General features: G+C 42.1%; 1 protein-coding gene across 1 annotated transcript in view; it reads left to right on the top strand.

Moving 5' to 3' along the window:
- Positions 1 to 26831, top strand: part of hydin (HYDIN axonemal central pair apparatus protein) — a 677137-nt gene that overhangs the window by 596758 nt on the left and 53548 nt on the right. Inside the window, exons 69-76 of the mRNA XM_048605579.1 lie at positions 151 to 385; positions 3323 to 3547; positions 10155 to 10293; positions 13276 to 13441; positions 16061 to 16208; positions 17513 to 17720; positions 19509 to 19730; positions 22075 to 22244. Coding sequence (XP_048461536.1) covers positions 151 to 385; positions 3323 to 3547; positions 10155 to 10293; positions 13276 to 13441; positions 16061 to 16208; positions 17513 to 17720; positions 19509 to 19730; positions 22075 to 22244 — 1513 coding nt within the window. The remainder of the gene's footprint in view (positions 1 to 150; positions 386 to 3322; positions 3548 to 10154; positions 10294 to 13275; positions 13442 to 16060; positions 16209 to 17512; positions 17721 to 19508; positions 19731 to 22074; positions 22245 to 26831) is intronic.

Here is a 26831-nt window from a genome sequence, read left to right on the forward strand (position 1 = left end):
GTATAAAAGTATTTCTCCCTTTGATTGGTGACATGAAATTAGATTAATATCAAACCAAATTCCTCAGCATTGTGGAATTTTATGATTCATGATGTTGAAATGGTTTGCAGTATTGGGATTCTTCCACACTATCTCTTCCTGTGTTTGCAGATACAGCTTCAGCAAGCGTGCCAGCTGGACCCTCGACCAGCAAGGGCACTCAGGCCGTCAGCAGGTATGACAGTGGCACTGAAAGCATCTCCTCCAGAGATTCCATTGATATTGACAACCCTCCGTTCACAGTGGAGCCATGCAGCGGGACAATCGCGGCCATGGGAACACAGGAATTCAAAGTCAAGTTTATCCCCTTGGAGGTTGGCGAGTTTGAGGCATCACTCATCTGCAGGTAAAAGGAAACGGATGGTTGAAAGTAACCCAAGGTGACAAGAGTGGGATCATTAGTAGAGCAATATGATTAACTGCACCCACCTCATCGTTTCTTTTTCAGGTGCTATTAGCCAAAGCTTGATCTCTGAACTTCAACATTGCTCCCCTAATTGTGGATGAAAAAAGTAAGATCACGTTGGGATGCATTCCAACATTGTATCTACCATACACTACCCCATGTTGCTGATTTTTAATGGTGACAACCATTGCAATGCGTGGAGTTCTTCTGTTAAGTGTGAAAATCTGTCAAGTTAACTGACCTGTATCATAAATGGGGAGGCTCTCTTATCCCATTCATATGCCTCTGTAAATGCCAAATTCTTATCAGATGTCAGTACTTTTCCAGTACAGATATAGGAAGAGAATAGTTCACTCTCCCAGAAAAAATGCATCAAAAAATTTCCATCAGAATTGCCTGGTGATGGGAACCACAGCTGGCATGATTAAGTGGTTTGAGAAATTACATACCATTGCATTGCCATGACTGGAAGCTAGTGTGAGCCAAGTCAATGCTTTAAATAAGTTATCCCTCAGCACATTTCTTAATAATTAATTTCTGGTATGTAGTTTAAAGTTTGATAATTACTTCCAGTGATAAAAGTGAGCGAAGTTTGACCTGCATAGTCATAATTAATTATTAGGAGGTTCAGAAACTGCAGTTTATTTATAGCAGCTCCTCATTGATGCTGTTTTAATGTGTTTTAAATCTCCGTGTGGCTAAGTTTTTCCTGAAAGCCTGTGGCAAGAAGATGGGCTGTAAATTTAAATGGAATCTTTAATGAGGATCGCAGGATTACTTGAATAGTGTGCACCTGCTGATGTTAAGTGTCAGAATAATTACATTCAGCGAGATTTTCAGCACCCACTCTGTCTGCCTCATATACGTCTTCTCAGTTCAATTTATCTTTCCATCTGTTCTGAAAGCACCAGGATAACAGTTCCACAGATAACTACAGCCCTCTAATTTCTCCCCAACATGATTGTTCATCCCACACGATTGAGACAGCCACTATTGAGCCAAATCAACCGCAGGGGAATCTCCTCATCACATAGAGTCGTACATATCTACAGCACTGGAAAGGGTCCTTCGGCCCATTGGCCTGTGCCAGTCAAAAACAAACACCTAACTCTTATTCTAATCCCATTTTCTAGAATTTGGCCCACAGCCTTATCTACTTTGGCATTGCAAGTGCACATCTAAATACCTCTTAAATGTAATGGGAGTTTCTGTTTCTACCACCCTTACAGGCAGTGAGTTCCAGATTGTCACCACCCTCTGGGTGAAAAAGATTTTCCTCATATCGCCTCAAAACTTCTGCCTTTACCTTAAATCTCTGCTGCCTCCCCAACCCATCACTGATCCATCCACCAAGGAGAAAGGTATCTTCCTGTGCGTGCTGTCTATGCCTCATATATCCTCTCATAATTTTATACAATTTAATCACATCCCCTCTCAATCTCCTCTGCTTTAAAAAAAACAACCACAGTCTGTCCAATCTCTCTTCATAACCGAAATTCTCCAGCCTAGGCAACATTCTGGTAAATCTTCTTTGCATCCTCTTCAGTGCTGTCATGTCCCTCCTATACTGTGGATTCCAGGACTGAACACAGTATTCAAGCTGTGGTCTAACCAATATTTCATACAGTTTCAGCATCATCTGACTGCTTTTAAAGTCTGTGCCTCAGCTAATAAAGGCAAGTAACCCATATACCTTCTTAACCACTTTATTCAACTGCCCTGATACTTCAAAGGACCCGTGGACAAAGACACCAAGATCCCGCTGATATTCAGTGCTTCCCACGGTCCCACTGTTCATCACATATTCCCTTGCCTTCTTTTTTTATCCTACCTAAGTGCATTACTTCACATTTATCTGATTGAATTCCATTTGCCGCTGATCAGCCCATCTGACCAGCCCATCTACATCCTCCTGTAATTTAAGGCAAACAGCAAGAGCCCCAACACTGATCCCTTCGGAACCCCACTGGATACAGGGTTCCAGTCACCAGAACATCCTTCGGACCATCACTCTCTGCTTCCTACCACTCAGCCAATTCTGTATCCAATTTGCCAAATTTTCTTGGATTCCGTGGGGACTTCAGTATCAATCTCCCTTGCAGGTTTGTATCAACAGCCTTGCTGAAGTCCAAGTAGATATGTTGAATGCAGTATGCGTACAGTTAAGTTTCTAGCCAATGTTTGGATCATGAGATCACTGGGACCTTCTGATCTGTACTGTATGTTGTGTGCATTTTTCTCATTTGTAGTGTCCAGCCACATTTAATATTGTCAGACCCTCACAGTCTGAAAAAGAGATGCAGGCATACAGGCAGACAGACAGACAGACAGACACACACACACACACACACAGACACACACACACACACACACACATTCTCACATACATAAACATACACATAGAAATGCACACGCGCTGACAAACACATAATACATTGACAGAGACAGATGCACAGTCACTTACAGATATATACACACTATGATACATGAATATGAAGACACACAGTCAAACAGACACACAGAAAAACAGTCACGCAGACGTAGACACGTACAGACACACATACATTGGCATTCAGAGACTGATATGCAAACAAGACAAATACATGCAATCATATTTAGATGCGCAGTCACACATAGACATATGAGCAGAGTACAGATACATGCACATAATCTCACTCACTCACTTTTGCATCCCTGCCTGTCCCTAGACACCCTAATTTTCATGACCATTCATATCTTATTTCACAGGAAACTTTGAGGGTGTTAAAACCCACAATAATTAGACAGACCTTGGTAATTTCCAAATGTTCAACCACATGGGAAAATGGGGAAAGTTACACATATTTTTAAATTTTTCTGTTCCTTTTATTCTCTCAGCATACCAAATTTGAAGGAGGGGTTGCAAGGTCAAGTGGTAGCTGTGAAGGGCCGCAGTCTCCTCCCATTCTGCCATTTTGAGCTGGAAGACTCCAATTACATCAGTGGAAACAGGCGCAACCCTGAGTTAAGTGGCCCTGGGGGAGCTCCTCCAGGGGTGACCCTTGACCCTAATACACGTGTCATCGAATTCCAAGCTGTGGGAGTGAACACAACCAATAGGAGGTATGCCAGAGTAGCATCAAATTGCATTATTCTGTGAAAACTGATTTATATGTTTTAAATATATTTAAAATAATATCCTGTTGTCTCTGGGCTAAGGAAATTCAAGGCTGCCGTCTGCCATTGGTATCTGATCATGTTTCCTGCACACAACCATCTCAGAGGTATATGAGAAGGGCCTTACACAGAATTTCACAGCACAGACAGGTCATTAAGCCCAACAAGTCTATATTGGTGTTTATTCTCCTCAAGATCCTCTTCCTATTCTGCTTCAACTACCTTTATTAGTATATCTTTCTATTCCCTTCCCCCTCTCAATTATCTAACTATCCCTTAAATGCATCTGTTGTATTTATATTGAGGACTCCATGTAGCTCCATGTCCACATGCCCTTCAGATAGGTTTTCTCCTGAATTTTTAATTTGATTTATTACTGACTCTCTTATATTTGTACGCCGTCATTTGTGGTTCCTCACAAGCAGTAAAACTATCTTTGTGTACCCCATCAACTCCCTTCATAATTCTTCTTCTGTTAGGACACTTGTCAGCTTTGTCACTTGTAGAAAAGGATCCCCAATCTGTTCGGTCTTTCCTGATAGTTTAAGACTGATTTATTTATTTCCGTAATTGACCTGTTTGGACCTGTTGTAAGGAAACAGACCCTTCGGTTCAACCAGTCCATGCCGAACATAATCCCGAACTGAACTAGTCCCCACCTGCCTGCTTCTGGACCATATCCCTCCAAGCCTTTCCTATTCATGTACTTATCCAATTTCTTTTAAATGTTGTAATTGTACCTACATTGACCATTACCTTAGGACATTCATTCCACATGCAAACTACTCTCTATGTAAAATATTTGCCCCCATGTCTTTTTTAAATCTCTTTTTTCTTACCTTAAATATGTGCTCCCTAATCTTGAAATCCCCCATTGTAGGGAAAAGACAACTACCATTAACTTGAACTATCCTCCTCATTATTTTATTAGCTTCTATAAGGCCAACTCTCAACCACCTGCGCCCCAGTGAAAAAAGTCCCAGCCGATCCAGCCTTTTTTTATGACTCAAACCTTCCATACCCAGCAACACCCTGGTAAATCTTTTCGAAACCTCTCCAACTTAATAATATTCTTCCTATAACTGGCTGACCAGAACTGGACACAGTGTTCTAAAAGAGGCCTTACTAATGTATCTAACAATGTACATCTTGAGGTAGGACTTGAACCAGGACTCTCTGTCCCTGTCTCGGATGCAGAATCACTGCATCTACTCTGTATAAGACTGACTTAGGGCTCGGTGGGGTAGCAGATCTTCAGGTTTTTTGAAATCAGGAACTTGCTGTGTGGAAATTGCAGTACTCTGTGACAGTGAGACTACATTCAGTGTTGAACAGCTTATTGTCCTTCTGTACATGACTTGTTTGTGTCTACACAAAGTGCAACTGTAGTTAGTTCTTCCTCTTTGCGAGAAATGCGAGCGGTAGAAATGGGCCCCTTTCAATGAACATCGTGCTGTCTACACCATCACACCATTCTCTGGAAAGTGCAGACTCCTCAATCCAATTCTGCTGCCCTTTCCCCAGAAACTTTTTGTTTTTGTCTTCCCAGTATTTTTTCAGTTTTCTCTTAAAAGTTTTCATGGATTCTGCTTCCAGTTCCATTTGGATTGGGAGGACAAATTTTAGGTCGATTCTAGGATGATGTTCATGTGAGGAGTAATAAGCATTTGATATGAGCATCTGAGAAGGAAACGGAGGCAGGAACCCGAGATTCTTTTGGAAAACCATTCTGAATTACAATAGGGTGAATAAGGCCTCAGTCTGTGTAGGTGAGATAAACAGTGATGAATGGATTTCCTCATCAGTTACGATCACACGATCCCTTGCTTGTCAAATCTCTTCTTTGATTCCGTTCCAGATTAAGCACATAATTGTGAAGCTGCACTGCCACCTGCCAGTAAAGCAAATGCAGCACCGAATGCCCCATCTTGCTTTTCAAATGTGAGAGAAATCTTGCATACAATCGTAACTCTCATTTTAAATTGGCAGATATGCTACACTTTACTTGGAAGCAGTTTCAATTAAAGATTATTTTGTGAAGGCCAGGTGTTTTCTAAATATAGGGAGAAAATATTTGTGAAGGCAAGTCACCTGAGGCTCTCTCCCCCCACCACACCAACCCTAACAACATACCTCTGAGAGGGTGCTTTTCATTCACAGAATCCTGGAACCGGTCCTAGGCTCAAGCATCTTTATTAATAACCTTCCAATCATCAGAAAGTCGGAAGTGAACTAGAACTACGAGACACAATTTAAAACTTAAGTGTTCTCCCTTTTCTCTCAGCGGGTCATGGGTCTTTTGAGCCCCCTTCCCCAGAGAACAGTGGAGGCATGTATGTATATTGAATACTTCAGAGAGGTAGTTAACAAGGGACCCAATGGTTATAGAATCTTAGAACCCCTACATTGCGGAAATAGGACATTCGGCCCATCGGGTCTGCACAGACCTTCTGAAGAGCATTCCACCAGACCCAGCCCCCCACCCTATCCCCGCAACCCTGCATTTACCATGGATAACCCACCTAACCTGCACATCCCTGGACACTATACCACAATTTAGCGTAGCCAATCCACCTAACCTGCATCTTTGGACAGTGGGAGGAAACCATAGCACCTGGAGGAAACCCATGCAGACACAGGGAGAATGTGCAAACTCCACACAGATAGTCATCCGATGCTGGATTCAAATCCTTGTCCCTGGCGCCATGAGGCAGCAGTGCTAAACAATGATCCACCATGCTGTCCTCAGGGGAGACAAAAATATGGCATTGAGGCCACAATAAGATCAGCCATGATTTTATCAAATGCTAGAGCAAGCTTGAGAGGCCATATGGCCTACTCATACTCCTAGCTCTTTTGTTTGCACAATGTTCAGCACCATGCATGTCTCCTCAGATACTGAAGCAGTCCATATTCAAATGCAGCAAGACTCGGACAATATCCAGGCTTGGCCTTATAAGTGGCAAGTAACAAGTGCTACAAGTGCCAGGCAATGACTATCTCCAACAAGTGAGAATCCAACCTCCTCCATTTTCCTTTAATGACATTACTATCAGTGAAACTCCCACTATCAACATCCTGCAATTTACCATTGACCAGAAACTAAACTGGACCAACAATATTGTCTCAACTCACTGGGTAGTATGCTGTAAATCAAGCCCTGCCTGATTCAAAATCTGTCTTATCTCAGCCTTGAATATACTTAATGACCCAACCTTGAAAGTCCTCTGCGGTAAAGAATTTCACAGATTCATTACTCTCTGAGACAAGAAATTTCTCCTCATCACTGTCTTAAACGTGTAACCCCTTACTTTGAAATGATGTTGTTTGGTCTTAGACTCCCACAGTGAGGAACAACTCTACATCTACCCATTGAGTCTCTTGAGAATGTTGTATGGATGAGAGAAAGAATGGGAAGACAGTTCAATGGTCTCTGTCCATAGGGGTTGCTGAGATGTTCCTTTGAGCTTGTCAGGTCCAGTTGCTCCTCGATCTCCAGTTACTTTTCTCTGACTTTGCAGAAGGCACAGAATGACTGGTTCACAATTTATTAATTATCTGCATTATTGGTTGAAAGCAGTGGGTTACAGCAACTGATGATAGAAAATAAACTGCCTTTCTTCGGCTCCCATTCACCCTTTCACCCATCCCACCATCTTCATTCTCCTTTACTGATTCCATTATCATGAGGTCCAAAGGTCAATGTCTGGGGAACTTTGGACCTAACCATTCAACTGTTCAAGTACAGGGAATTGTGCTGATGCATGCCCAAAGGTAAGTGTGAACAAGTTCCTGAGTCCCTGTGTTGCAGTGAAAACTGATCTTTCACAGCTAGGCTCATACTTGCAGCCCCATGGAGGGCTTATTCTATGGCAGGATCTGTCCACCTTGTCCAAGTTGCAATGGTCTCAGACAACAATGTTGCTGACACCAAATTCAAACCATCATGACTCAGCATTATGTACCAACTTGAAAGGCTGTCAAGGACTTCCAGCAGGAAATTTCATCCACTATTTTAAATGACCACAGAAAGGAATAATTGCTCTTCAATTGAAAACAAACACTAGCTTTATTCTCTGGAGCAGTTTATCTTGTCACGCAGATCCTTAAAATGTGCCAGATAATTAGCACTAAATAGATTAAATTGTCAGCATGAAAAATACATTCAGCAGGCGAAAAACAATTCGGGAACAACCAGTGGAAAATGCTGAAAATGCACACTAGGCTGGTAAGTATCTGGAAAAGGGAGTTATCTTAATAATCTAGGTGTTATGATACAGGCTGTGACCATCAGACTTATTTTTGTATATCTCCAGCATTTTTATATTTATTTCACATTTCCAGTATTTGTTGACTTTTTATCTGAAATATCAACATTAACTGATTGGGGTGATAAATTATTTTAGAACCTTGATTATTGCCTAAAAATCTCTCTGTCATATATTTGCAATCCTCGCTGATATTTAATTTTTAAGTAGGTGAATGTAGTATTAAATCAGAAGTGCTGAGGAATTAGGCACTTTTCATTACAGTTTTCATGCAGTGACAGCATCAACCTTTCTCAAGTTAGGATCTCCTTTTGACCGGATATGACAGGTCAGAATTTCACTCCCAAGGCTGGTAGGGGGAGTTGGAATATTTCCAGGTTTGCCACAGGCATTTTGGGAAAGTGTGTCTGTCAGATCTGCTTTCTGCTGCAGAGGGGACTGGAGGAGATGTAAGGCAAGTGGAGATGTAGTCAGGCCTGCCACACCCGGATACAGATTGTAAGCACTCACAGGGTGTCAAGTGCCAGTCAAGTGTTAGTTCTTGTTGCCCACCCAGCCATTGATTGTCCAATCCCACCAATGATTCACCAAGCCCCACCCATGCCAAGCCAAACCCCATCCAGCCCAAAGTCAACTCATGCCAGTTCATGGCCATACTCCAATGCACTCTCATACCCTTCAGATCAAAAAAGCACCAATGAATATCCCCAACCTATCTACACCTGGTTCCTTTTGACACCAACCCAACCTATACCAGGTCTTGATCCCCATATATCCTTAGAGTCCCAAATAAACCTCAAGCCAACTCAACACCAACCCAATGTCAATCTATGCCATTACTCATCACTCAAAGATTCAGATACTCTGTTTGCCAACTTAATGCATCCCTATGTCTCCCATCCACCGCTTTCACATCTTATAGGAGAAAAGTCAATTAAATAACAATTCATGATTACCTATGCCCCATCTCATTGTTCTTTGCCCTTAGAGCCTCCATGCCAGGCTGCTAGTATCTAACATAGGTAGACTTCAGGAGGTATGTTGTGATGAAATAAAATAATCGCCTAATACTTCCTTCAGCCTTCATTATAAATGAAAAAAATTCACAAATTTAAAAGTGCCTAATCAAATAGGCTTGTACTCATAACCTCATATCAACAACAGCTAATCTGTAATAACCTCTTTGAGCAGCTGCATAAACTGAACATATGACCCCCTCCCCCCAGGATAATTGTTCGTTGTGGAAAATGTGAGATGATGAGAGCGCCTGTCAATAAAGAGTTATTGTAACAATTTGAACAGATTTTATTTTTCAATTTTCATTTACACAAAGCAAACTTACCTTTTAAAAATTTTAAAAGGGCTGGTTGAGTTTTTATTCACCTCTCACTGATATAGGTTTTCTTAATTTTAAAGGTTTGGAATTTAAATAATCCCCCTGCCACACCCACAATCCTGGCAAAAATGCGATCTGTTGGAGTCGAGAGTGAGACTCCTGAATGTGGGACCGCCCACCATTGTTAAAACTTCCTGAGTCTCCACAACTCCTTGAAAATTCAGCTCAATATTTTTCTATTTGCCATGTTAACACTGCTGCATTTCTGATTTAGAAAGATGAGAAAGAAAGATTTGTCTTTGTACAACAGTCTCCGTAAACACCAGACAAATGAAAATGCTGCACAATCACTGAAATACTTTGAAAGGGCATAGTCACTGTTGTAACAAAGATCAAAAAAATAACAGTACAGAACACGAATCGGCCCTTCAGCCCACCAAAACTGTGTTGACACATGATGCCTTACTAAACTAAAAAACTTTTTCCTTTTCCTTCTACACTGTCCATATCCCTGTATTCCCTGCCTATTCATATTTCTATCAAGATGCCTCTTAAACATTGCTATTGTATCCACCTCCTCCACCTCTGGCAGCGCATTCCAAACACTTACCATCCTCTGTGTAAAACAATCTGTCTCTCACATCTCTTTTTACCTTAAACCTATGGCATCAAGTAATTGACATTTCTGTGCTGGAAACAAAACTGCCCATGCCTCTCATAATTTTGTAAGTAGGAAGTACCAATACCTAACTCATGGTTTTCATCCAATGTCATGTTTTAGCCATCTGTTTAAATGGTAACGTCAACTTCTTCATGTTTATTAGCAGGCTGGAGCAGGGCTAATTATTATATTGGTGCTGAATTATACTGTATATCACATGAACAGTTGATAAAGTGGCCATGTTAATTGCTGTTCAGAATGAAATAAATACCTATTTACTCTTCTTAGGTCCTTTTACATCATGAATCCAACAAATACTGACTACTCCTTCCAGTGGGTGTCTGAAAGTGCACCGAATGTACGGGTGCAGCCAGCATTCTTCTGCCTGACAGAGAAAGGATATATAGCAGCAGGGAAGAAGACTGAGGTTAGTTCAGACACGACTATTATTCTGTGTGTGCACATGTTTATATAGCACCTTTAATGTAGTTGAGCATCATAAGGTACTTCTAAGATGCAGAAATCAGAAAATGTTTAACATCAAGCCACAAAAGGAAATATTAGGACAGATGAGAGGCGAGGAAGTGCTAGACAAATTAGAAATGAGAATTAGATGAACACAGATATCTTGTCTTTTATTGCTGGAAGAGGTTAGAGACATGGAGGGATGAAGTCCGGTGATAGATGGATTTGAACACACGGATAAGAATGTTAAATTCAAGGTACTGTTGGACAGGAAGCCATTGTACGACAGTGAGAGCATGGGCGATATTTAAACATAGAAAATACAGAAACCGGGAGCAGGAATAGGCCATTTGGTCCTTTGGGTCTGCTCTGCTATTCAACATGGTCATGGCTGATCCTCTATCTCAGTGCCATGTTCCTGTTTTCTCTCCACACCCTCCACTGCCTTTAAAATCTAAAAGTGTATCCATCTCTGTCATGAATCTATTCACTGACTTGGCCTCCACAGCCTTCTGTGGTAGAGAATTCCACAGGTTCAGTGAGTGAAGAAAGTTTGCTTCATCTTAGTTCTTCATGACCTACCCTGTATCTGTTATTGAACTGAAAGTAAAAAATGCTGGCAATCACAGTAGGTCGGGCAGCATCCATGGAGAGGAAGCAAGCTATCTTTTCGAGCCTAGATGACTCTTCATCAGAGCTAAAGCTTGCTTTCTCTCCATGGATGTTGCCTGACCCACTGTGATCTCCAGCAGTTTTTTGTTTTCAGTTCAGATTCCAGCATCTATAGTAATTTGCTCCTACATCTTGTATCTGTTATCCCTAGTTCTTGACTCCTCAACCAGGGGAAACATCTTGTCTCTTCGTCCCTCTTAGAATTGTATGCATTTCAATCAGATCGCTTCCCTCAACCCATTCTTCAAATATTCTCCAAAGAATACAGCCCCAGTCAAACCATTCTGTCCTCATGGGGCAATCCTGCTATCCCTGGTATCAGCCTAGTGAATCTCCACTGCATTCCCTCTCTATGGCATGTATATACTTTCTTAGGTAGAGACACCCAGAATTGTACACTGTACTCCAGGTGTGGTCTCACCAAGACCCTGTATAACATCCCCATTTCTGGACTCAAATCCTCTTGCAATGAAGACCAATGTAGTATTTGTCTTCCTAATTGCTTGCTGCACATGCCTGTCTACTTTCATTGAAAAGTACTTGGTGCAAATGTGGATATGAGCAGCAGAGCTTGAGATGAACGGAAGTTTACTGAAGATGGGAGGTAGGTAGGAACAGGGTGGGAATAGGAGATTTTCTAGCAGTAACTAAAGTTTGGATGCGTGTTTCAGCAGCAGATGTTTCACGGTGTGGACAGTCAAACTCAGCATGTTACAGACAAAAATGATTCTGGTCAATGAAAATAGAATTGATCCTTCTCAGTATTTTCCAGTTTATCGATTGGAAATTAAACCGAGCTGCCCCTGATGGCGTAGTGCCTTCACTAGCGTTAGATCACTGAGACCAATAAAGCCCCAGGTCCCAAAATATACCAGGCTGGGCTAAAATTGAGGATGTCCCACCTTATCTCCATCCAGGATCACATTGGGAAAGCAATAGTTGAGATGAGAAAGGGAGGACTGCTCCAGGAGGAATCCCTTTAAGGAGAGGTCACTAACAGACAATCAGGAGCAGAAATCCAATCCAGGAGTACTAACGCCAATTGTAGCATCTTTTAGCCACTTTTAAGATTAGCTAAATCAGCCCATTTGTCACATTAACATCTGTCATAGGGAAAATGCTTGATGATATTATCAAAAATTAGGACTATACTGGGGCATTTAAGTTAAGTTCAACATAGTTAGTTCAAGGATTTGGGAGAGAGAAACCACGTTTAAGCAATCTATCGGAGTTCTTTGAGGAAGTAATATGGATAAAGGGGAACTGGTGGATTGGATTTTCAGAAGGTAAAAATGTAATGAAGTGTCACATCAAAGTTAGTGCAGAAAATAAAAGTTCAGGATTGACTGGCTAACAAAAAGCAGAAATTAGGCATCAATGAGTCTTCTCAGGTTTGCAAACTCTAACAGGTGGTATGCAGCAGGCGTCACTGTAGATCGAATGGGATGTCAACTGTTTACAATTTATGTAAATGACTTGGGCAAGGAGACAGAAGTATGGTTGCCAAATTTTCTGATTCTACAAGGATAAGTAGGAATGTAATTTGAGAAGAGGACACAAGTAGGCTACAAAAAGATAGGTTAAGTCAGTGGGCACAGATCCAGCAATTGGAGTACATAGCGGAAAAATGTGAAGTGTGGATGACGTCTACATTACATCAGATGGTCACTAAATGAGCCACCAGAGGGAGCGTGAGTACTACTTTTTTATTTATGAAACCCATTGTCTCGTCCACTGTTTGGAAGAGTCTTTGAATAAACCTAACGATACTAGACTTGTTGTTTAGTAAACCTAGCCTACAAATTGGCTCCAGATCAGCTCATATCACAGCCAGGATCAAGTTAAAGAAAACCCACAAAATGTCTAACTGTGATAATTACTAACTACTTCTAATTTGTAAGGATGCACTTTAATCTGTAATACAATATTAAAATCTCTGCAGTGGTTTGTATGTAATCAGGGACTGTACAGTAACTGATTTATTTGTAGTCTTCCTGAGTGGGAGAAATGTGTTAAGCCTCAGAAATAAGAATTGGATACAGTAAATAACTATAATGATGGTAGTTCTAATAGCAGCAAGGAAATGTCTTGCCTAACTTTAAAATCCTATGCAAAGTCATGTTCAACATCTTTCTGCTTCTACTTTTATCCTCTAAGCCTGCAGCATGATGTTTTTGATGTTGCACATTAAAAGCGATGTCAGCAGAGATAGTATATGTCAACCCATCACATCACTGTGGATCTTGCATTAATCACTTGCCCATCTCCTCAGGTCAGCTTTCAGTTTGTGCCTCAGCAGCTGAACATCACTGAATCATTCTGGAGCTTCATCATTCCAGAACAAAATATCACCGTGCCATTCCTGTTATGCGGCAATACAAGGGAGCCCGCGGTCTCCCTTGACCGCTCCCACATCAACTACAAATATGTGCTATTAGGTACGTGTTTGAATTTTTTGACTTAATTTGGTGGAATTTTCTTCTGCCTAGATGTGATGCACATGGTGGCAGAAAGAGTAAGTGGCTCAAGAGTACAACTGTTCCCTCCCCACCACCTCCGGAATTAAGTTGTTAGTTAGAAGGCCTGTGGTTGAACATGGTCATGAAGTGTGAGGTGATACACTTCGGTCAGAAGAATACTGAAAGATAATATAAAATAGGAACACAGGAATTAGGAGCCGGAGTAGGGAATTCAGTCTTTCGGGCCCGCTCTGCTATTTAACGTGATCATGGCTGATCTTAATGTGATTTCAACTCCACTTTCCTGACTTCTCCCATAGACCTTTATCTAGCCTTTCATCAGAAACATATCTATTTCATTCTTGAATCTGTACATTGATGCTGCTTCCATTGCACTCTGGTTCAGTGAGTTCCATAGATTCACAATTGTCTGAGATTAGTAGTTTCTCCACATCTCAGTTTTGCACCGACCTCCTGTCACTCAATACCTATCACCTCTTGTTTGAGATTATCCCACAGTGGGGAACATCTATTCCATGTCCACCTTATCAATTCCCATTAGCATTTTATGTATCACAATCAGATCCCCCCTCATTCTTCTGAACTCCAGCGAGTAAAAGCCCAAGTTATCAACCGCTCCTCGTATGACAGCCCTTTCACCCCTGGAATCAATCTGGTGAACCTCCCCTGAATTGCCTCTAGTGCCACTGCATTCTCCCTTAAGTAAGAAGACCAAAACTGGGCACAATACTCCAGGTGTAGTCTCACCAAGACCTTTTATTATTGTAACAACACTTTTTTACTTTTATAATCCAGCCCTTTTGCAATACATGCCAGGATTCCATTTGCCTTTCTTACCATATGCTGCCCTGAGGGGCGGCATGGTGGCTCAGTGGTTAGCACTGCTGCTTCATAGCACCAGGGACCTGGGTTCGATTCCACCCTCGAGTGACTGTGCAAACTCCACACAGACATTCTCCCCGTGTCTGCGTGGGTTTCCTTCGGGTGCCTCGGTTTCCTCCCACAGTCCAAAGATATGCAGGATAGCTGGTTTGGCCATGCTAAGTTGCCCGTAGTGTTCAGGGATGTGTAGATTAGGTGGGTTTGGGGAATGGGTCTGGGTAGGATGCTCTGAGAGTCGGTGTGGACTTGTTGGGCCAAAGGGCCTGTTTCCACACTGTAGGGATTCTGTGGTTCTACATACCCACTTTTTGTAATTCATTCACAAGGACAGCAGACACATAGGAACACCACTACCTTCAAGTTCCCCTCCAAGCCATTCACCACTCTGACTTGGAAATATATCACTGTTCGTTCATTGTTGCTGGGTGAAAATGCTGGAATTCCCTCCCTGTAATGGTATTGTGGGTCAACTCACAGCAGGTGGACTGCAGCAGTTCATGAAGGCAGCTCACCACCACCTGGTGAAGGGCAACTAAGAACCCGCAATAAATGCTGGCACAGCCAATGATGCCCACATCTCACAAATGAATAAAAAAATGCACAAGGTCACCTAGATCCCTCTGCACTGACATACTTTGAATCTGCTTCCCATTGAAATAATAATTTGCCCTTTTACTTTTCTGGCCAAAACTGATAACCTTGCACTTATCCACATTAAACTCCAGCTGTTAGCTCTGGCCAATTCCTAACCAATCAATATCCATCTGTACACTGTTTATCTCCTCATCACAGCCTGCTTTCCCACTTATTTTACTATCGACTGTAAATTTTGCTATGTTATATTCTCTCCCTGCTCACAGATCATTTGTATGGTTTATAAGTAGTGGAGGTCGAGAATGAACCCTGTGGCACCCCACTAGTTACAGTTTGCCATCCAGAGAAGGATTCATTTATCCCATCCCTCTGCTTTCTGTCAGAGGTTTTCAAAATCATGAGTGAGCTGGATAGTGTAGATAGGGAGAAACTGTTCCTATTCATAAGAGGAACAAGAACAGAAGGGTGTAGATTTAAAGTGATCTGCAAAAGAGGCAACGGTGATATGAGAAAAAACTCTTACACTCAGAGTAGTTAGGGTCTGAAATGAACTGCCTGGAAATGCGATGGAGGCAGGTCCAAATGAGGCATTGAAGAGGGTACTGGATAATCATTTAGATAGGAATAGTGTTCGAAATTATAGGAAAAAAACAGGGGATTGGCACTAGGAAGTGATGCTCATTTGAAGAGCCGCCACAGGCACGATGGGCTGAATGGCCACCTTCTGTGTTGTAACACACCTGTAACTCTGTTATTCTCATCTGCTGCACTTAAGGCCCTTACATGGTCAATCAACAACGAGTGGTCTCAGTTTGTTCCAAGCTGAGGGGAGCTGGGGGCCAAAGGCTAGACCCTGAAAGGTCACCTACTGAAAGCAAAAGATATAGGAAAGTGGGAATGATTAACAAATAAATACCAACCAGGTGTATACATTAACATCAGTGCCACATGCAAAGTGTTGAAAGTATTTAGTACATTGTTTTCAATGACGAGAAAACTCCTCACACATCAGCTTGAATTCCGCAATGCTTGTCTGGATCACAAAAGTATGAACTGGCCCCTAGCTGCCAGCACCAATGCTGTTCCTTGTGTTACCCACAGGCTACAAAGCACAGGAGACTGTCAACATGATTAACAATGAGGCAAGCCCACTGAGCTTCCATTTCAGAAAGGAGACACTGCATTCTGAGGGATACATTTGCAAACTTTTTGTGGAGCCCATAGAGGGCATTGTTCTTCCTTACAGTAGGTAAGAAAATCAGCCAGAAATCAAACCCCAGTTAGTGGCTCAATGAGCTTCAATGTTCACGCTGTCAGTAGTGGAACATTCATTACCCATGAAGGTCATTGTGTATGATACTCATTACCCATTACTTGTGAAGGTCTGTGTATAATTATCGGAACATGGCTGGTCTATGGCTAAACTAGAAATGCTCAAGTTTTTTGGCCTCTTTAGGATCATACCTTGTTGTTTGGGATAGCACTGAGTGTCATTTGTTCAGCCTTGACCAAGAGAATTTTCTTGCTATTTTCCATGAATGTTGCTGAGCCAGTTCCCCCAATTGACCTTCAATTGCTCACCCTCACCCATTCATTTTGTTGAGTCTGCATGAGTGGTACGTGACGTGAGTTGTTTTAGCTAGGACCCCCCAATGGCTCAGTGATGGCACTGCCACCTCTAAGAAACCTGAGCACATAACCTAGGTTGACAGCCCTGTACAGTAATAAGAGAGTATTTTATTTATTGGTCAGACTGGAGCTGCTCCTAAAGCGCTAATTCAATGGAGAGCATAGACTTTCTATCTGATGTTCTGGTCAATAATTATTCCTATGCCAATATTTAAATTACACCGTCATATATTTCACTGCTCTTTTGGTGCTTTGCTTCCTTCTCCAAATAATATATTGCCTCAGCTGAACCATTCCCAGCAACACCGAACACAGTTAGGACCTGTACACAGCACCGAGATGGGTGCATTTTATAGCATTTTGATGAAATGTTTGCCCTCAGTATTGGGAAAGATTACAGCTTTTACAAATGTACAGTTTGAAATTTTTAATCTTTCTGCCTGATGAAGCCACTTGGACTCAACTGTAGGCAGCACCCACACAGTACCTGAATCCACCAGCTTATAAAATGAGTGATGAAAGGCAAGTGAATTATAGAAACAAAACAAGGCCAAGGTGAAGGTGTCCAACAGGAACTGGAAGCCAGGAGTTTCCTGAAAGCAAAACTGCATACAATGTAGCAAAGTAACATCAGTGAAGTGGGAACTGATAGGCTGAATTATAAATTGCAGTTATCTGACAGAATGGCCTGCATGTGGTTTGTAACTGGCAGGAAACTGTACCCAGTTTGTAATCCAATATGAACTATATCTGGTCATCACATGGTGAACTGTAATTGGTTTGTACCCAGACAATGAACTGAGCCTGGTCTGTAAACTGACAGAGTGAACTGTGGCTGGTCTGTAATCTCAATGTGAACTGTACATTGTATGTGACAATGCCATAATGTAGCATTCTTCTGATACTTATCTGCTTCACCTACAGTGTACCCATTGTCTTCTCCTGTATTGCAAACACCGATGGACATGTGAACTGGAACATTGTGTGTGATGTGAAGACAAAGACAGTACCTTTGATCTTAAATATAAAAATGCATGGATACAGCATGAAAGCAACAGTGACATGTGAAGGTAGCGATGGGACAGTAACTGAACTCAGTCATCAGACTGTCAATGAGATCTCCTTTGGAGAGGTTAGTGCTGTATGCCAGCTACATGATAAATAATTTTGTGATCTGACAGTCTGATCAGACATCTCTTATATCTGTCATAAGATAATATTTTGTAGGAGGGCTACAGCCTGTATCACAAATAACTTCATTTTTCTTACTTAGACTTCCTTTCTACTCTCCTTCCTTCTGTGTTTTATTGTTCTTATCCTAGCCTTCTCAAAATTTTCTTTTAATTTCTCCTGACCTACAGATCAGGCACTTGATAGCAGCATCGTCACTGCTTTGAAGACACATGAATTCCTAGAACATACAATTGTGAAATTCAACTCCCTCAGTCTATCCTTCGTTGTACAATACCGCTGGCTTTTAAAATTCAAGCTGTGTGCCACTACTTTCTTGATTATCTCGTCTTCTCTCCCATGTTGATGCACCACGAACCTTGGCCCTCAACTCCTTTTCTCATACTGATTTTAGTTCAGTGTTCAATGCTCGCCAGTGCGTAGTCATGTTGGCCCTAATCTTTGAGAGAAGATAGTTAGATGAAGACTTTTTGAAAATTATCTTTGGGCTGTGGCTCTCATTGGCAAGGAAAGTACACATTTATTGTCGACACCTATTGGGGGTGGAGGGAGTGAATGTTTGTGGATGTGGTGCCAGTAAGTGGGCTTCTTTGTCCTGGATGGTGGCAAGCTTCTTGAGTGTTGTTGGAGCTGCACCCATCCAGGCAACTGGGTAGTATTCCATCACACTCCTGACTTATGCCTTGTAGATGACAGGCAGGCTTTGGAGAGTCGGGAGGTGAGTTACTCACCAAAGGTTTCCTAGCCTCTGACCCAACTAAATGTAAATTCTTGGGAATTGTACATCAGTTATTGGGAACATTGTGCGATAGCTGCTGAGTGAATTGCCCTTTATCCTCCCATACTTGTGTGAAAAAGATCTTTCTCACATGACCCTTGCTTCATTTGCATGTCATTTTAAATCTATACCCTCTTGTTCGTTGACTAATCTATCACAGCAGGGGAATATGAGGAGGACAGTGAAGGACGGTACTGCTTGGCCTATGTCAGAGCTGTCACAGAGAGTGCTGTTTTGCTGGGCCTGTAAGGATGGAATGTGATTTCAAAGCTGTCACATCAGTCATGGGGTTTGGGAAGCAACACCAGGAAAAGTGTGTACTGTGCGCACTATTCTGGAAGGAGCACACTCAAGACACAGAAGATACGCCTCAGATACAATATGGTCCTGGAAATTTTACAGATGATTGGTTCTCATCTCTTCCCTTTTTGAGAGAAAGAGTTCCAGATTTCTGCTACCCTCTTTGTGCAGCAGTGTTTCCATACATCACCCCGATTGGCCTTGTTTCTATTTTCTCATTGTTCTGGATTCCTCCACCTGAAGAAATGGCCTCTCCCTGTCAGTTTGGCCTGTGCCAGGTTGTTAGAAAATCAACACAAGGGAACGCAACTTGACCTTGTTCTCATCAATCTGCCAATCACAGATGCATCTGTCCGTGACAATGTCAGTAAGATACTACTGCATAGTCCTTGTGCTGACTATACCTCCATCATAAGTAACGTTATCACGGGCTAGACTCAGAGCAAATCTAGCAGTTCAAAATTGGGCATCCTTCTGGCACCGTGAGCAATAATAGCTTAACCATTGCCCAGTACATCCCTCTCTTTACCATTACCATAATGACAGGTCTTTCCAGCTAACAACAGGTCAGGTTCCTGACTATGGGAGTGTATTTGATTGATTTGGAGGGGTGGCAGCTTGATTTTTACGTTGCTGTTAATCTACTCACAGGTGGAACTGAATGATCATATTAACTATCACTTCGTCATCTCAAACAACGGGAAATTTAACTTCGACTTTGACTGGGAGCTTTCAGGCCCTCCCAGCATTCTGAATTGTCTAAAACTAAACTGCAAGCGGAACAGGGTGGAAACTGAAAGCAGTGTCACAGTATCAATCCGATTCCACCCAGACCACAAGTTCACGCTAAAGGACGTAGAGCTAAAGCTGAAGGTGAGCATCAAGAGTCCCACTCAGACTGCCACTCCCACTGCTCAGCATTTATATTAACGTGTGTCTAATGCGTGTCTGTACTGGCTGGGAACAGCTGAATATACATCAGTGTCAGAGCAGTGGGTGGGAGGTATACAAGGAGGAGAGAGATATATATACAGAGAGAGAGATTTTAAAATAAGTATTTTATCAGAAAGGACAAAAGGTGGGATTCTCAAGTCTAGACCCTGAAAATCAGAGTTTGAAGAGCACTCACAATAGCGTAAGGCAAGAAAACAAAAGAAAGCATATGACCAATACAATGAGCTCAAGGCTTCAGAGAGCTTAGAAGAATATAGAAAATGCTGAGTAAAATTAACAAGATAATTCCTAAAGAGGGTATATTGGTAATTAAAATCAAGGAAAGCCCAAAATGCTTTATCAATTTATGAAGAAATTCTCAGAGGGAAAGATCCAAGTGGCTGAGGAGAAAGCAAAATTGAAGCAGAATAGTGAGAGTGAGAAGTTGGTTTTGGAGAAATTAATGGGGCTGAAATTTGTGAAATCCCCAGGACCTGATGTCTTCATTCCAGAGAGTTGAAGGAAGTGACTATAGAGAGGGTCAGTGCGTTGGGATTATCTTCCGGAATTCTATAGAATCTGGAATGATTCCTGTAAATTGGAAAGTAGCAAATGACACCCCTCTCTATAAGGATGGAGCAGAAGAGAAAACAGGGAACTACAGACCTGCTAGCCTTACACTAGAGGTAGAGAAAATACTAGAATCAATTATAAAGGATGGGATAAATAGACAACTGGTTGATAATGATCAAAACGGATTTGTGAATGGGAAATTGTGTTTGACAAATTTGCTGGAGTATTTTGAAGATGTTACTAATAAAATTGATAAGGGAGAACTGGTGAACGTTGTATACTTAGATTTTCAGAAGGTCCTCACAAGATCCTGGTTTAAAAGAGTAAAGCAGGGATTTGGAATAAATCTTATGTTGGCAGGCTGTGACCTGTGTATTGTTAGGTTGAAAGTAGCTAATGGGCTAGTAAAGGCTTGATCAAAATGGATACAAGAAGACAAGTGTTCTTTATTGTATAGTAAATTTGTTAGCTTAATTACTTAATATATATACAAACTAATGAGCAAATTTGTATCAGAGATAGTAGGAACTGCAGATGCTGGAGAATCCGAGACAAAAAGGTGCAGAGCTGGATGAACACAGCAGGCCAAGCAGCATCTCTTAATGAGCAAATTTATTATCTTAAACTACTTTGTACATATGTGAACTAATGAGTCTCACTGCCTTGTCTTACGTCAGGGACTTTAGACGGCCAGCACTTAAAGCTCTATCTCAGATTCCGTGGCCCCAGTCTCACAAACCCCAGTCCAATGGTGAAAATCCAAAATGTGGGACAAAGTCCAGCAAGTGGGACTCAGTCACTGATGTTAATACTGTTCTGGTTACATGCAGTATCACCATTCCATAGTACTTTCAGTATTTTCCATACATTCCATTGTGCTGAAGACAAAATGAAAAGATCTCCCAGTGGCTCTGTATTAACTACATAAAAGGAACTTGGTAATTCTGCATCTGGAGCATAGTTTCGGTCTTGTTCTCTCAGGAAAGGTATTATTGCCCGTAGAGAGAGTGCAACAAAGGATCACCAGACTTGTTCCAGGATGGTGGGACTGTCCTATGAAGAGAGATTGGGTAAACTGGACCTGTATTGACAAGGCTGCAGCCAGATGTGATGAAACATGCTCCCCTGTGTATTCGGTAACCTAATGTTACCCATTCTGTTTGCGCACATTCCTGACAGTTTTCCAAAAAGATCGTTTCCAGCCTCTGACCACCTTGTCCCTAGGCTACCACATTGATCCCTGTCCATATACATAGCCTGCCTGGCACTATTTGGGAAGGGGGCAGTTGCTTTATTACTCAGTTGGACGTGTCACGACTCTGTTTGAAAGTCTATTTTCTCAAATATTTTTACAGCTAATTCAAAGAACAGTTTTAAAGTTAAATTTTGTTTAGACCCTCTGTGATTTTTCTCCTGGAATGCTCTTGGCACTTAGTCTCCTGCAATAGGATTAGGTTTAGGAGATTAATTTTTAGTCCCTGGAGGAATGAGTGAATTGTGCCAATATGAACGTAGAGATGTATCACGGACTCTTGTAGAGTTGGAAGCCTGTGCAGGATTACAGAGTCTGAGTCAAACGATCAGGATGAATTATGTTGCAAAAAATTATCATTGTATTGACCAGCTGACTGGCTACATAACCAACCTGTTCATCAAGTTGACTGAAAGTTAACTTGTACACACAAATCATAATCTCTGTTCTTGCCCACAGATCCAGAAAGGCCCTGTTTTTGCCTGTATTCTCACTGGGTACATAGTGATCCCAAGTGCCCACTTATCGTTCACCAAATATGACTTTGGGCCATGTTTCATCTATAATGCTGGCATGACACCTTCCAAAAAAACTCTGATCATCACTAATAAACAGGAGCAAGCAATCGGGTAAGGCAGTCGTGCTTGTGTTCATTCCTTTGACAGTCGTGTTTCACTTTGTTACTTTACCAGTATTTGACTTGGGTTGGTTACTGCACGTTGTCCCAGGTAGCTCCCACCAAGCATACCATACTGAATATTCTTTGTGCAGGGAATTGTTGAAGCACAAAATACTTTTTCACAATGAGTAATTTTGGGTCAGTTAACTCAGTTGGCTGGATGGTTGGTTTGTAACACCAACAGAGTGTGTTCACTTCCCACACTGGGTGAAGTTACCATGAAGAACTCTCCTTCTGAACCTCTCTCCTTGCCTGAGACATGGTGACCCTCGGATTAAACCACCACCAATCGTCCGTCTGTCTGTCTGTCTGTCTCGACCATGCTCCAGATCATTTTGGTCACCTCCAGCATGATGCCAATCCAGCACTCTGAAGGGACTATAGCATCCAGTACAGCCTAGTCTACAGTTCAGTCACCATCAAGAACCACTCCTCTCTTACAGCACCTTTATTGTAAATGCAGCAGATGAAATGCCTGGCCCAAGCCTTCTTCCAGATGAAACATTAATTTTCTGTTTACTGTAATGTATTCATTGTTCTCAACGTGGTCTCCTTGACATCAAATAGATCAAAGGGAAATCCTGTGGCCACTTTGTGTACAGTCTGCAAGAAAGATCCCCTGCTCATGGTTGCCCATCATTTTAATTTTCTACCTTTCTACTCTGACCTCAGCCTCTTGCAGCGTTCGTGTGAAGCTCACCATCAGCTGAAAGCTCAATACTCTCAATTACAAATTCTATAACCTTCCACACTAAACATTGAGTTTAACAATTTCAGATTATAATGTCTGCCCCTTTTATTTCCTTTTATTTTCCAGTTTTTGATTATTCTTTCTTTTTTAGTATTTTCAAGGAGCAGCATGCCCTGCCATTCACACCTCCTCTCGCCACAGCTTTTGTTTCTTTACCAGTCCCATTACCAGTCCATTTGGCCTTGCCCCATCAACCGATTTCTCATCTATTCTCTCCTGTCTTTCACATTAGCAAAACATTTTTGGTTTGTTTTCCCCACCCTTCACCTGTCTCAAGGTCTGAACAGCTTTTGTTTGGATGCTCCAGATTCCAATTTTAGTGTCATAGCATCTGATTCCAAAGAGTTATCACAATGAGTGACTTTAACTTCCCCAATATTGACTGGGACTCCCTTACAGCAAGAGACTTAGACGGGGCAGAATTTGTTAAGCGCATCAAAGAGGGTTTCTTGAAACAGTATGTGGATAGCCCAACTAGAGGAGGGGCCTTGTACAGGCTAATGAGACTGGCCAGGCGACTGACCTTTCAGTGAGAGAGCATTTGGAAACAGTGATCACAACTCTTTTAAGATAGCTATGAATAAGGGTAAGTCAGGACCCTGCAGCAAGGTACTAAATTGGGGGAGGGCAAGTTACGTCAGTATTTGGCACGAGCTTGCGAGTGTTAATTGGGAGGAGCTGTTATCAAGCAAATCCACATTTGACATGTGGGAATTGTTTAAAGACCTGCCTATGAGAGTTCAGGACCTGCATGTTCCAGTGAGGAGGAAGGACAAGGATGGCAAGGTAAGGGACCTCCTCATGGCAGACTGGTACAAAAGATGAAGTCACATCGTATCAAGGGTGAGCTGGCAAGATGGCTTCATCATAGGAGATAGAGGGTAGCAGTGGAAGGATGCAAGTGGGAATGGAGGACTGGGACTGGTGGTGTTCCACAGGGATCAGTGCCGGAACCTCTGCTGTTCATGATCTACATAAATGATTTGGAGGAAAACATGGCTAGTGTAATTAGGAAGTTTGCAGATGATAGAAAGATTGGTGGAGTTGCAGATAGTGAGGAGGATTGTCACAGAGTACAGCAGGATATAGATCAGTTGAAGGCATGGGCAGAAAAATGGCAGATGGAGTTTAATCTGGATAAATGTGAGGTGATGTATTTTGAAAGGTCAAGTACAGGTGGAAATTATGCAGTGAATGGCAGAACCCTCTAGTTGCAGAGGGATCTGGATGTATAGGTCCACAGATCTCTAAAGGTGGCAGCACAGGTAGATAAGGTAGTAAAAAAGGCATGCTTGCCTTCATTGGAAGAAGCATTGAGTATAACGATAAACAAGTTATGCTGCAGCTTTATAGAACTTTAGTTAGGCCACACTTGGAATATTGCGTAAAGTGTGCAGTTCTGGTCACCACACCACCAGAAAGATGTGGATGCTTTGGAGAGGGTTCAGAAAAACATTACCAGGATGTTGCCTGGTATAGGGGATTTTAGCTATGAAGAAACATTGGCTAGTCTGGGTTTATTTTCACTGGAATGCAACTGAGATTGAGGGGTGACCTGACAGAAGTTTATAAGATTGCAAATGACATGGATGGAGTGAAAAGTATGAGGCTTTTTCCCAGGGTGGAGGTGTCAATTACTAGGGGACAAAGGTTAAAGGTATGAGGGGTGAAGTTTAAAGGAGATGTGCGAGGCAAATTTTTCACACAAAGGGTTGTGAGTGCCTGGAACGTGTTGCTGGAGGAGGTGGCGGAAGCAGACACAGTAGCAGCATTCAAGAAGCACCTGGATGAATACATGAATAGGAAGTGAATAGAGGGATACGGATCCTGTAAGTGAAGACAGTTTTAGTATGGAAGGGCAAAATGTGTCGGCGCAGGCATGGAGGGCAGAAGGGCCTGTTCCTGTGCTGTATTGTTCTCTGTTCTTTGTTATAATGAGGGAGGTTATGGATTTAGTCAAAAGGAAAAAGAAAGCATATATAAGGTTTAGGAAGCTAAAATCAGACAAGGCCTGTGAAGAATATAAAGAAAGCAGGAAGGAACTCTAGCACAGAATTAAGGCAGCAAGAAGGGGCCGTGAACTGACCTTGGCAAGTAGGGTTAAAAATAATCCCAAGGCATTCAATACATACATTAAAAACAAGAGAATAACTAGGGACAAGGTAGGACCACTCAAGGATAAAGGAGAGGACTTGTGCTTGGAGGCAGAGGATGTGGGTGAGATCCTAAATGAGCACTTTGCATCAGTATTCACCGAGGAGGAGGATATCAAGGATAGTGAAATTAGCGTGGAACATGCTAATATGCTAGGGCATTTTGAGATAAAGAAAGAAGTGGTGTTGGATCTCCTGAAGAGCATTAATGTGGATGAGTCCTCAGGGCCTGATGGTATCTACCCCAGGTTATTGAGAGAGGCAACAGGGGAGATTGCTGGGGTCTTGACCAATATCTTTGTATCCTCACTAGCCACTGGAGAGGTCCCAGAGGACAGGGGAGTAGCTAATGTTGTTCCTCTGTTCAAGGCAAACAGGGATAATCCAGGAAACTTTAGGGTGGTGAGTCTCATATCAGTAGTTGGGAAGCTACTGGAGAGAATTCTTAGGGATAGGATTTACACACATCTGGAAAAGCATGGACTAATTAGGGACAGTCAGCATGGCCTTGTGCAGGGCAGGTCACGTCTTACTAATTTGATTGAATTTTTCGAGGAAGTGACAAAGGTGATTGATGAGGGTAGGGCAATGGAAGTTGTCTACGTGGATTTTAGTAAGGCTTTCGACAAGTTCCTCATGGTAGGGTCATTCCAGAAGATTAAGATGCATGGGATCCACGGTGACTTGGTTGAGTGGATTCAGAATTGGCTTGCTCATAGAAGACAGAGGGTAGTGGCGGAAGGGTGTTTTTCAGGCTGGAGGTCTAGGACTACTAGTGTTCCACAGGGATCCATACTGGGACCTCTGCTGTTTGTGACATATATAAATGACTTGGATGAAAATGTCAATAGGTGCGTTAGTAAGTTTGTGGACAATACAAAGGTCGGTGGAGTTGTGGATAGGATAAAAGGTTGTCAAAGGATACAGTGGGATATAGATCAGTTGCAGATATGGGAAGGGAAGTTGCAGATGGAGTTTAATCTGGGTAAGTGTGAGGTGGTGCACTTTTGAAGATTAAATGTTAAAGAAAAGTATAGACTTAATGGCAGGACCCTGGACAGCATTGATGTACAGAGGGATCTTGGGGTTCAAGTCCATAGCTCCCTGAAAGTGGCCACGCATATAGATAGCGTGGTAAAGAAGGGATATGGAATGCTTGCCTTTATTAGTCAGGAAATTGAGTAAAAGAGTCAGAATATCAGATTGCAGCTTTATGAGACTTTAGTTAGGCTACACTGTGTTCAGTTCTGATCGCCACATTACAGGAAGGATGTGGAAGCTTTGGAGAGGGTGCAGAAAAGGTTTACCAGGATGCAGCCTGGATTAGAGGGTATAAACTGTAAGGAGAGGCTCGAAAAACTCAGGTTGTTTTCTCCGGAGTGGTGGAGACTGAGAGGAGACTTGATAGAAGTCTATAAAATTATGAGCTGCATAGATAGGGTTGATGGTCAGAATCTTTTTCCCGGAGTGAAATGTCTAAAACTAGCAGCATGCATTTAAGGTTAGAGAGAGAAAATTCAAAGGAGATGTGAGGGGCAAGTTTTTTTTACACAGAGAGTGGTAGGAGCATGGAACCTGCTGCCAGGGGTGGTGGTGAAGGCAGACATGATAGGGGTGTTTAAGAGACTTTCAG

This window comes from Rhincodon typus, chromosome 15 (assembly GCF_021869965.1).
Source record: "Rhincodon typus isolate 14 chromosome 15, sRhiTyp1.1, whole genome shotgun sequence".
Lineage (NCBI taxonomy): Eukaryota > Metazoa > Chordata > Chondrichthyes > Orectolobiformes > Rhincodontidae > Rhincodon > Rhincodon typus.